Source organism: Hemiscyllium ocellatum, chromosome 22 (assembly GCF_020745735.1).
Source record: "Hemiscyllium ocellatum isolate sHemOce1 chromosome 22, sHemOce1.pat.X.cur, whole genome shotgun sequence".
NCBI lineage: Eukaryota > Metazoa > Chordata > Chondrichthyes > Orectolobiformes > Hemiscylliidae > Hemiscyllium > Hemiscyllium ocellatum.
In genome coordinates, this window is record NC_083422.1 from 12359703 (window position 1) to 12373044 (window position 13342).

Sequence of the window (13342 nt, forward strand, 5' to 3'; positions counted from 1 at the left end):
ACATTTCTGAACTGACAGCCAGACTACTGCGACCACTAGGACTCATAACAGTACACAAACCAACAGCCACTCTCAGACAACAATTCACCAGGACGAAGGACCTGATACCCAACATCAATGTAGTGTACAAAATCCCATGCAAGGACTGCACAAAACCAATGTAGTGTACAAAATCCCATGCAAGGACTGCACAAAACACTACATAGGACAAACAGGAAGACAGCTAACGATCCGCATCCATGAACACCTACTAGCCACGAAATGACATGACCAGCTATCCTTAGTAGCCACACACTCAGATGACAAGCAGCATGAGTTCGACTGGGACAACACTACTATTATAGGACAAGCCAAACAGAGAACAGCCAGGGAATTCCTAGAGGCATGGCACTCATCCACAGATTCAATCAGTAAACAAATCGACCTGGACCCAATTTACCGGCCACTGCAGTGGACAGCTGGAACTGACAACCGGAAGCAGCAGAGACAAACCACTATAAATGCTGGAGGAAGCATCACAGAAGCGCTTCATAGGAGGCTCCATCTAGACAGGGGACGAAACATCTGCCACACAAATTCCCAGCTCGGTGAACAGAACCACAACAATAACCCCTAAACTAGACAAATCCTGTACCCTCTTGAAAGCCTCCACTTCCTTCTGATAATGAGGTGATCACAACTATACATAGTATTCCAAATGTGGCCTAACTAGAGTTCTATACAGCTGCAACACAACTTGTCAATTTTTATACTCTATACCCCAACCGATGAAGGCAAGCATGCCATATGCCTTCTTGACCACTACATCCACTTGTGTTGCCACTTTTAGGAAAATGTGCACTTATATGCCCAGATTCCTCTGTACGTTAATGATTCTGACATTTACTGTACACTTCCCTCCTGCACTAAAACTTCCAAAATGCGTCACCTTGCATTTGTCTGGATCAAATTCCATCTGCCATTTCTCTGCGGACGTCTCCAGCCTATCTGTGCCCTGCTGTATCATTTGGTAATCTTCCTCACTGTCTGCATGTCTCCAATCCGTGCAATTTGCAAACGTACTAATCAGACCACCAGCATGCTCCTCTAAATCATTCACAGATGTATATTATAAACAACAGAATTGATTCCTGTAGAACACCTCTTGTCATAGATCTCCAGTCAGCAAAAACACCTTTCCAGCACTACTTTTTGTTTTCTCTGACAGAGCCTGTTCTGTATCCATATTACCAGGCCTACCATGGATCCAATGTAACTTCACCTTCTGTATCAGCCTGCCATGAGGGAGCTTGTCAAAGACCTTGTTGAAGTCCATACAGAGAACATCCACCACCCTGCCATCCTCAATCATCTTTATCACTTACTCAAGAAACTCAATCAATTCTGTGAGACACAGCTACCCCCATATGGAATGGTGGTGAAGTGGGGAGGGAAGTTATTTGAAATTGGAGAACTCAATGTTGAGTCGTCTGGGTTCCCCATCCCCCAACACCCTTCCCAGCCCCTCCGCCTCCCTTCCATTACTGCCTGCCACCAAACGGATTCATTCCTCCCATTGACCAACCAGGTTGTACCCTCCACCTGTCTTCACCTATCCCCACTTCACTACCCTGCCCCTGCCACCCCCTTTATCTGCAGCTTTCCCCCCACACGCACACCCAGTCCTGAAGAAGGGTTACACCAAAATGTCAGTGTCTGTACTTCCTGATGCTGCCTGGCTTACTGTGTTCTTCCAGCCTCCTGCCTGTCTACTTTGGATTCTAGCATTTGCAGTGTTTTTTGTCTCTAAATCAGCAAACCAGCTGCCTCATCATTACTTTATGCCAGTTCTTGGAACAACTCAGGCACCCACCTCAACATGTTACCTTTGAGCTTGTGAACATCTATGCCTTGCATTCTTCAGCCCAGTTGATTTGTGTCCAAGATTAGATGTGCATCTTTACTGGGCCTGTAGCACTCACATAGACTCATGTTTCTTCTATACCTTTAGCTTAGTGCTCATTCACTTTAGTACTTTCTTCTGAGGTTGCCAGCATCAGTTTACTTCATATTGTTTGTTTAGTGCACTCCCCAACACTGACTTACAGCATCTGTGTGGTTTGCAATGCTTTCTGAGTACACAGGTTCTTTAGTGCTCAGTTGAAGGCTCTGTGGCCTGTATAATTTTTAGCTCAGAGGCAGCTTGTGACACTGGGGAGCACTGAACAGGTAATCTATCAGTCAGATAGGAATGGGCATGTCATTGTGCTATTTCAACATCGCAGCATGTAAAACAGCTCAGGTGCAAACACATTATATGCACTTCAAGCAAAGGCCATGTGTGAATGTCAAAGGGGGTTAAATTTTAATGGGGTGAAGGGGAACTATGGTCAGTCAAGGAGGCACTGCTCCAGTCAGTTCAGGAGCTAGACCTATTCCAGTTCAGGGGGTTGGCCAGGGTTCATCAGGCACTTGTTCAACCAAATCTGGGAATCCGTCTCCTTGCATTACGGGAATCAAGCCATGGTCAGTCATGCTGATCAAGTGCAAGCAATCCAGGGTTTACAGTCAGATTCAGTTCATGGGGCTGTGAGATTAGATTAACGTTTGGGTGGTCAGTCAAAACTGTCCTGCCAGGTCAGTCCAAAATATCGTCTATGCTCAGTCACAGAGGTTTGGTCAGTAATGTTCAGGAAACAATGCATGGCATCCTAAGTAGACAACTCAAATTTGGAGATGGACTTCATTTTACTGGTTCACTGAAAGAATGGTAGCAGTGAAAGTGGGCAAGTAGGCTGGGACCTCAATTTAAATGGAGGGGACAGGGGAGGGAGAAATTAAAACAGGTTATGGCAACTCTGACCTCTATGTGATGAGAGTGAGGCTTAGGATCACCAGAGGCATGGGAATTTTCAAAGCTCTTGCCTCTTGAGGTAAGGTAATAAGAGTAATAGTTGCTTAAAGGAGCTCAACCGAAAGGAGGTAGGCTGAAAGATCATGATGTCTATGGGATCATGAAGGATTAGGGTCCGGGACTCGTGGACTTTATTCATCACAAGCAAAGCCTGAAAGTCATTCACTGAAAAGATTCAAACCTAGCCATGTTGGATTGAAAGCAAACTGAGCAATATCTACACAAAATGGCAACCAACACAAGCAGGGTGTGTGCAGTAATGTTGTCCTTCAGGAATGGAGTAAAACTTTTGGAATTTGAGGTCCTGCTAGTATTAGTTGCAGTAATCACTGATTTGGTAATGCCAATGACATGGCTTCAACTTGCATTTCATAGGAGGCCATTCATTGTCCAAAGCAGCAGTTTGAAATGATGACCTCAATCAATCAAAACCGTTGCATTATGTGCATCAATTGCTCATTGTCATGTCTGCTAAGCAACTGTAATGAGGACAATAAATTTTCATTCCACAGCCACATAAAGTAACAAACACTAGAGACCAATCCTTCCCAGGTGGACACATTGAAATGTGTGTATGCAGTGACAGTGTCTGTTTTGTGGAAGCAAGTCTTTTACCATGAAGGTATCACAATGCCAACTGGTGAGAGGGAACTTCATGGTGACTAAATGGCAAAATTCCACTTCAAATGTAGCACAAAAACTTTCCTTGAGCAATGTATATTTATATAAGATCATGTACCTCAGATCTCCTTCTGGAGACGTGACTGTGACCACATTGTGAAGCTTCCATGCTGCACCATGTGAGGGCATAACATGAGGCTTCTTTGTGATGGATGTGAGAGCTCAGCAATTCCTTCAGTAGTTGTCTGTCTTTCTCATATTCTCACTGACCCCAAATGATGAACACCATTGCTAAAGTACTATCAACTTAACGCTGCTCCAAAGACAATACAGAATAAAACAGCAGTTCTTTCTTAATTCAGTCATGGGATGGGGGCATCATTCACTCAACCAGCATTTATTGTTAATCCCTAAATGCCCAGAGGATAATTAAGAGTCAACCACATTGCTGAGATTCTGGAGTCACATGTAGGCCAGACCAATTACAACTTCACAAGCAAAGGTAACAGTCCCCAACAGCTTTCACACAACCTTCAGAGGGAGAAGTTGCAGGGGAAGATCCACCAAGGAGACTGTGGAGAAGGGTGAAACCTCCTATCTGTGGGCAACACTGTCATTTTCTTCAAGATAATGCAGGAGTCAATTAAGAATGTTACCTCCCTATCATTTTGAACTGTCATCTACTCGAGGAGGTCTTGCACTCAGAAGGGTGACCATCCCTTCTGAGGGTCCAGCAAGGTCAGAGCTGAGTGTTTATGCCAGCTGCTTGTTTCAAGGAGAAACTGTGGACCTGTATATCACCTTCCAATTTTTGACTTATCTATGCATCCAGAATGTTACTGGTACTGTTTTCTTTAGAGCACAGCTCTTTCTATCATTCCTCCATGACTAGGAACGTTAAGCAGCTTGGACAGTGACAATATGCATCATTGTCTTTCAAGTGCAGGGCAATATAGACTGTACTCACATTACTTTGAGAGTTCCCTCTTACCAAGCTGCAGTGTTTACTAACAAAACTGCATCAATTCAATGTCAAAATTATGTATCATCTTCAATGCCACATTCTAATGGTCTGCATCAGATATCCTGGGATCTGCCATGAATCCTAGATAATAGAGATCTCTCAGGTTCCTGCCTTTTTCTAAGGTCCTTGTGCCATATAGGAGTAGCTGCTGAGAGAGGAAGCATATCTCTTCCTGGCTAATGCCAATCTTAGACTGACTGAAAACAAAGATACAACACTGTTCACACTTCACATAAAGTCACAATGTGGAAGGTGTATCGAATGTAGAGAAACCCAGGCAAGACAACTGTGTTCTCCTAGTTAACTCACTTGGTGTAGGTTTTTCAAGAGGTAATGGAAAGGTTTGATGAGGGTAATTCTGTTGATGCATACGTGAGTTTTAAAAGGCACTTGATATAATGTCACAAAACAGATTTGTGAGGAAAGTTACAGGTTGTGGAATAAAAAGGTCAGTAGCAACGTGGGTTGTCTGAGTAATAGGAAATATAGATTAATGATCAATGGATATTTTTTGGGCCAGAGAAAGGTTTGTAATGGACTTCACAAGGGGTCTGTATCAGTACCCTGCCTTATTCTATTATATTAATGATTTAGATTTTGGTGTGTAGAAAGAATTTCAAAGCTTTCAGATGATATGAAATTGAGAAGATTTGTACTGTGAATCGGACAGTGTAGAATTCCAATAAAACACACAAATGGATGGATTGAGTGAATAGTGGCAGATGAGCTTCAATGCAGAAAAGTGCAAGGTGATATATTTTGGTAGGAAGAACATTGAAAGACAAGATAAAAAGAAAGCGTATCTCTCAAGGGGGTATAGGAGCAGAGGAACCTGGGTGTACATGTGCACAGGGTTACTGAAGGTGCAGAACAGATGAAGAAAGAAGAAAAGCATAAAGTATCCTCAACTTTATTAATACGGTCATAGAATACAAAAGCAAGAAATTTGTATAGAACATTTGATAGACCCTACCTGGAGTATTGTGTACAGTTATAGGTGACAGTTATGGAGGGAGGTGAATACACTGGAGAGAATGTCGAAATGATTTACAAGAATAGGTCCAAGGATGAGAAACTTCAGTTGCGAAAATAAATTGAAGAAATTGATACTGTTCCCAGATACTGGTTCACCTTCTCAGATTATACTGCTGCAGGCTTTGGGATCACAAGCAAAGGACGGGAATTTCTCGAGTGCTCTGAGAAGAAGCTTGAAGCAGCCTGTGTGCCACTCATGCCTTAGGAGTACCTGTTGGCACCATGAGGTCTCTTTGAGAGGAAAAGATTCTTGGAGTAAATTTGAGGTAGTTTGTTGCCCCTTTCTCTTTGCCATTGATGCTGAGCACCAATGGTTAAAAGGATGGAGTGAAGGTTTGTGTGCATTTTTGGTGGACACTGAGAGTGTTGGACCTGGATCTCCATGGCTGTTTACAGAGGCAGCCAGTCATACACTTGTCACATTAAACACAATACTGATAAATTTGGTGGACTTCTCTATCATTTGATCCAATTTACAAATTACCTCTGACAAATATCCCTGATGCCCTGTGCATGTGACTGCTGTTTAAAAAAATCAGGCTACGGGCAGGTATTCACTATTTTCCCTCAGCCGGGCTGGTGCAGTTGAGTGCCAATGACCTCAGGCATTTCTTCTTCAACCAGCTGTAAAGGAGCCAGTAATGTGCTTCTAAGGTTGTACTCCCATGTGTAATCTAGAAAGAATAACCACTGAGCGACAAGTCTAAACTGGTGGAGGGTGCAGGTGAAGGCTTTCAGCCCATCCTTTGAGGTTTCACTAGTTTCCTCCTCACAGGTGGAACTGAGGAACAAAAGTGTGGGCCTCTCCCTGTTGAAAGTTTGCTGGGTGCCACTAATGCTGCAAAAGAGATGATAGGAATTATTTGTAGAAGATGCATAAAAACTTGTGCACATTAGGAATTAGTTAATTCTGGTGGTAAAGAATGAACAACAAAACACAGTGAAACCTTTTGATTTGGTTACCCATTGAGATCTTCCTGTCACCATTCACATGGCCATGCTCTTTTCCTGCTGGATTGACTATATTATCCTTGCTAGGAGTGGAGAGCCTGATGTCCACCCTTATACTCCCTGCAACATCCCAACACCCCATCCCACCACATTCCTTGGACCACACAGACCTCTCAAACATTGAGCAATATTTCCTGCGCTGAGACAGAAGGAGAGTTTAAACATATGTAAATGTCTGAAAGAGTGACTTATTGGCACATGTCCAGATAGGTGGTGAGGTGATCCCAGTGAGTGAGTGAGCAAGAAGCACTCAACGCAGGAAGTCTGGGAGTTTGGGGAAATGATATACAATTTTTCATGGGTTGTGGAAGTCACTGATGTCCATACCTAGTTGCGAAGAGTCAACCATGTTGCTGTGGTTGTGGAGTCACATGTAGACCTGATCAGGAATTGTGAGAGAGGCATTGCATGGACATGATGCATGTAATAGTGAGAGTTGTAACCCATGAGCCTTTGTGAGATAGCGGTCCAGTGACAAAGTTAGAGTGAATGCTGGCCCTGTGAGAGAGAGGTAGTAGAGAGAGGATGGTAGCACTTAGCCTTGTGAACCACAGAGATGATTGACTTTAACTCTACACTACTGGGTGTTCCTTTTTACCTGGGAAACAGCACTGGAACAGTGTATAATTCATGATCAGGCTGGTTGAGTCTGGGATGTAGTCTCCTGTAATGCTTGTTTGGAAATTAGGTAGCCATCCACCAACATCTCCAGGTACCTATCTACAAAGTCAAAAGTGAATCCACCTTCTCTCTCTGCCATGTCTTGATCATCGTGATTTGAGATTTGAAGCAGTGTGCAGCTGTATTTAAGTACCAGAGGCACAAAGGTGTTGGCAGTAGAAAGCACTTTCTCCTTTGTGGTTTCCAGAATTCCCAGGAAGAGAATGCAACAGCCTGATTGCAAAACAAAACAGATGAAGAATGGAAGATTGTGTAAGTTAAGTTACTTAAAGCCATGGTGGACTGGGTACCATAAATATCACTTGACTGAATTATTTATCTACAAAAGAGAAAAAAAAATCTGCTGAGTGTGTTCTTGCCTCACAATGTTCTTCTTTGTTCATATTTTGTTTTATCAAAAAGTGTTTTACACAATACATTTCATGTTAATGTGAATGTTAATGTTGCAATGTTTTTTGTTCCCTTCCTTTATTTCTAGTTAACGCCAGTTGGGACGACGGTCTTTACTGGCTTCTCAGGAAGAAATGGAGCAACTGACATAGATGACGGTCCTAATGGGCAGATTGAATATGTTATTCAATATAATCCAAATGATCCCGTAGGTATCAAATTGCATTGTATTTCTTTTCTCCACAGATAACAGCAGCAGTTGAAGTTAGATATCTGATCATAAGTTGAGCAACATCACATTTCCATGCATTCTGGGCACAAATTAGAGCTTCCAGTGAGTTTTTAAAAAGGCAGAATCTATACCCATCAATTAAGGTGTTAATGCAGATGAAGTAGATTTGAGGGCGGGGTTTTCTCACATGACAAGTTGCTGTTTCCTCAGCTTTACAGAAACCTGTGTTCATTTTAATCTACTGATTGACTTGAGTCATAATGGCCTCCTATGCATCAGGTGGGTGAGATGGGTCCAGGGCAGATCCATGTTCCACTGTCTGAGGCAGAGCTCAGGATGAACAAAACAGGATATTGGCTTTTCCAACAGAGAAGTTCACTAACATTTCTACCAGCAGCCTCAAATATCCACAATCTAGGGCTTTCCATGGCAAGGGTAGCTCAGATCGCTGGGTGCTGTCCTCCTGCCACAGGGTCACATTGGCACCGTGCAATTGCATAGGCTTTCTTGCTGCTCCCACATATTCTGGTGGGGTCAGTGACAATGCTCCCTTTAAGGTATACTGTAAAGAGACTACTTTAGAGTTTGAATCCATGCCACACAGAGGTCAATCCAATTGAGTTGCAATTCACACATGGCTGTGTAAAATGGTGAATGGGATGATGCTCTTGGTCATACACTCTGAAAAAAAAAGACGAGAAGAAATGCAGGCCAATTATGAAGGTTACAATCACAGATACAATTCTACAATAATGTAAACCTTTATAAATCATAGCTTAGGCATCAGCTGATGTATTGATGTCTAGTTCCAGGCAAGACTATGGGAAGAATAGAAATTAGAGAAAATACACAGGAGGCTCAGTTTTGCATGTTCATAGTATGTCAATGTCAACATATCAGACATTTATTGCCCAATCTAAATTGCTCGAGAGATGGTAGTGCTGAGGCTAGTTTTTGACCCAGTGACGATGAAGGAATAGCAATATAGTTCCTTATCAGGACAGTCTCCTCTTGCCTTTTGACGGAAACATGCAGGGGTGGTGTTGCCATGCATCTGCCACACTTATTCCTCCACAAAGAGGGCTTACAGGTTTAGAAGGTGCAGCTAGCGAAGTGCTGGTGAGTTGCTGCAGTGTGTCTAATGGTAAACTTTGAGGTTGCTGACTTCAATTGTGTGAAAAGTGGAGGGACTGGGATTGTTCTCCCCAGCCTACTAAAAAGTTGAGGGAGAATTTGATAGAGGCATTTAAAGTCATAACTAAATTTAATGAAGTAGATGGAGAAAAATGATTTCCACTGGTAGGAGGGCCAGTGGAGGTTTATAACAATTGGCAAAAGAGCCAAAACAGAAAAGAAGAGACCTTCTGTTAACCCAGAAAATTCTTGTAATCTTAGATATTTGATAACTGGGTAGAAACCGATTCAACAATCACTTTTCAAAGTGAATTTGATGTATCTTTGAAAAGTGAAACATAGCAGGCCTTTGAGAAGTGAATGGAGAACATACACGAATTGGATAAGTTATTCGAAGAAGTGGTATAGGCATGATGCATGAAATGGTCACTCTTCTTTTGCCATAAAGTTCAGTGAAGTCTACAAGGATCATATTCCAAAATAGTTCCTAGCTACCAAGAGAATCTGAAGCAGAGATCCAAAAAAAAACCCGCATTTGATGACCTTCATCTCGGGACTTTCCCAGTTTGCCTGCAATAACATCGCAAGGAAGCATAAAAATGGTGTCTGTCGATCTGATTAGAAATTATAGTAGACACCCATGTGAAAGCACAAGAAAATCCCAGTGTTTATCTTCAAAAGCTTTTCATCAGCCCTTCAGTTTTTGTTTTTAAATCTTATGATAGTATGATTTTTCTTTCAATGCAACCCCAATAAATGTCCACAACAATAGAAATTGGTTAAGCAACTCAACAGGTCTGGCAGCATTTGTGGAATAAAACAGAGTTAATATTTTGAGTCCAGTGATCCTTTTTCAGACTCTTGAAACATTAACTCTGCATTCTCTCGGCAGATGCTGCCAGACTTGCTGAATGTCTCCAGCATTTTCTGTGTTTGTGTGTTTCAGGTCTCCAGAATTTGCAGTTCTTTCTTTTATTAACCCAGTGAATGATATGCTTACCAAAGAACCAGCATAACAGAGTAAAATATGGCAAATAAAGCAATTCCTGCTTTTGGAATTTTGTTACTTGCATTCATTTTAATCACTAATAAAGATGCACAATTTTTAATATAATTTTAAATCTGGCTGCCGTTCATCCCAAATTAAGTAAAGAACACAATCATTATGATGTAACCTGTTCAGTTCCTTGATCTTAAGTATAACTTGATGTTTTAGGCAATATTTTAAATTAGTTAATTGTAGTAAATGTCTGTATTCCATTTGGGAAGTTGCTGACCAGGCAGTTAATCTATGCAATAGTTTATGAAAAAGTTATGTTGTTAGCATGTTGTATTTACAGTTACCTAATAATTGAATGATAATAGAAAAATACTTCTGTTTTCCTATGCTGTGAAGAGATAGAATTATATTTTGCAAAAGTTCCAAGTAAAATGCAGACATATGAACAAGGAGCAGAAGGAAAGCATTTAGTCTCTTGGGCTTACTCTGGCATTCAAAGAGACACTGGCAGATTTGATAATAACCTTAAATCCTCATTTACACCTATCCCAACAATTTGTCTTCCCCATGCTTACCAAGAATATGTCTATCCTCTGCCTTAAAAAAAATTCAAGAACTCTGCTTCTATCACCTGTTCAGGAAAATACTCTCCAACTCTCACAATCCTCTGTGAGAAAAAAAAAGTGCCTCATTTTGGTTTTAAATAGGCCACTCTTGATTTTAAACAATAACACCCATTTCTTGATCCTCCACTTTTACTTTCTCAAGACCTTTCAGGATCTTTTGTTTCAATAATCATCATTTACTCTTCAAAACTCAAACTTTCTTCATAACGTTTTAGTCTGGTATGTCTACTCTGAACTGTTTCCAAATATATTTACTTTGTTCTTAAAATGTCACATGACTGACTGCCTGTGCTTTTGAATAAATTTGTATCTGCAAACGCAAATTCACCCAGTAGACTTATATGTGTGTGCATGCATGTTTTGTGTGTGTGTGCCTGTGAGAGGCTGGCACGTGAGAGTGTGTGTATGTGTATGTGAAAGAGAGAGAGAGTGTGTGTGTGTATGAGAGAGGCTCTGTGTGAGTATGATCATGTGTAAGAGTGTGTGTGTATGTGTGAGCATGTATAGTGTAGTGGGGTCACCTGGAGTGTGACATGAACCCAAGATCCTGGTTGAACACATACATACACACACACATGCACTCTCTCTCTCACATGCAACACACACACACACACACACACGTGTCCATTTGCAGATTCATTCTATTTTGTTCAAAAAGTACACAATCTGTAGGCAGTCAGTTATCTTCATAAAATTCCTACAGTGTGAAACAGGCCATTTGGTCCAACAAATCCACTCTGACCCTCCCAGACCTATTACATTACTCTACGTCCCTGAATACTATGGACAATTTACAATGGTCAATTGACCTAACCTGTGCATCTTTGGATTGTGGGAGGAAACCAGAGCACCCAGAGGAAACCCATGCAGATACGGGAAGAATGTGCAAACTCCGCACAGGCAGTCACTGAAGCCTGGAATTGAACTCCGGTCCCTGGCACTGTAAAGCAGCAGTGCTAACCAGTGAGCCACCATACCACATTCCATGAGGTATTTTATAAATTCTTACTTTGAAAATAGAACTAGTGTGACTCAAGGTTGTGATACAGACAGATTCTAACCTCACACCTTTAATGTATTGTCTAAACTGAGATGGCACTTTTTCTTATCCTGATAAAACCTTAAGTTGCCTCTGGACTATGACTTGATAAGAAGTTTTGTGGCTTACATATTAATCAATTGAAACCTGAATCCCCATTCTAAGTGATTAAAGATTTAATGGCAATCTAGGTTTGTTCAATACATCATATCAGTTCCATGACATTTTGACCTTTTACTATAAATTCTGAGTCCTGTGATCCTACCCCATCAACTTCGTGCTTGTACTTGCAATTAAACCTGTTGGACTATAATCTGGTGTTGTGCAATTTTTAACAATGAATGATAACATTCTATTAGCTTTCCTGTACCTGCAAGCAAGGCTTTTGCAGCTCAGACAGTAGAACACCCAATTCCCTCTGTATTTTAGAGCTCTGCAATCTCTCACCAATTAGATAATATGCTTCTCTTTTATTCTTTCTACCAATTACATTGAACTAATCTCTTGTTAGTTCCCTGAATTATACTTAATCAGGAAAACTAAAAATGTTGAACCATTTTTGTTCACAGGAATCCAGTCAGACATTTGACATCCCGCTCACCTTGTCAGGAGCTGTAGTTTTAAGGAGAAGGTTAAATTATGAAGAAAAAACACGTTACTATGTCATTGTTCAAGCCAACGTAAGTATTTATTTGAAGAATTTCAATTATTCAGCATATATTCACCTTAACAACTACATGCTATTTAGTAAATTGGGATATTCTGACATGTGAGATTACTTTTAAGTGTAGTTGGTCTGACAACAACAATTGATGTTAAATTGTTGCTTAATAGTTTCAGAGACATTCACTTTTGACAAAATATGCTTTTGTAAGTAACTAAAAAGTAATGCCAAATAAAGCAATTCCCAATGGCAGAAAATAAGTACAGCAGTGAATGGAGTTCTTAAAGTGCAAACAATTTTTTTTCTGGAGCAATTTTAACTGACACATTTATTTGAGAATGATTGTGCTTTGAAATTTAATTCATGTATACAGTTGACATGACTACAAAATTCAAATATACTTTTTAGAACAGCATAAATTTTTGTGTCAGTATTTTATTTTTCATTTCTATTAAAAAGAACCCTGAAAATAACATTGAGTTTCAAGTATATAATTCATCTAAGTTTTGACATTGTTATTACCTTAGGACATCATTGAATTATAAACAGTCGCAGCTTCAAAATAGGAATGATAATAATGGTATGTTTACAGATAATAACTCTCCATAATATTATTGGTGTGTTCCTGACCTTCTGAAGCATGAAATGCTCATGAAAATCTTTGTCACGAAGATTGAGAACATCCAATCACTTGCTTTAACTACCTCTTTCACTTCCCTAGTCAGCTAGATCTATCTCCCTCTTTTTAAAGTAAATTGCAGATGTTTTAACCGGAAATAAACAGCGACCTGAAGAAGATTCAAATTGGACCCAATATGAGTATATTGTGTCCTTCACCATAGATGCTGCCAGACTTGCAGAGTTCCTGCAGCACTTTCTGTTTTTATTTCAATCTTTCTCTGAGCCGCCCCTTTCCCGAGACCTAAACTTGAGTTCATTTTTCTCTTGTTGCCTTTTATTTCTCGATGTGCTTCTCTGAACTGTTTCTGTCC

The 13342-nt window shown here is 40.7% G+C and overlaps 1 protein-coding gene across 1 annotated transcript in view; it reads left to right on the plus strand.

The window, feature by feature from the left end:
- The window catches only part of pcdh15b (protocadherin-related 15b), a 642771-nt gene that overhangs the window by 143849 nt on the left and 485580 nt on the right, over positions 1-13342 (plus strand). The window contains exons 6-7 of the mRNA XM_060841768.1: positions 7744-7863; positions 12256-12366. Coding sequence (XP_060697751.1) covers positions 7744-7863; positions 12256-12366 — 231 coding nt within the window. The remainder of the gene's footprint in view (positions 1-7743; positions 7864-12255; positions 12367-13342) is intronic.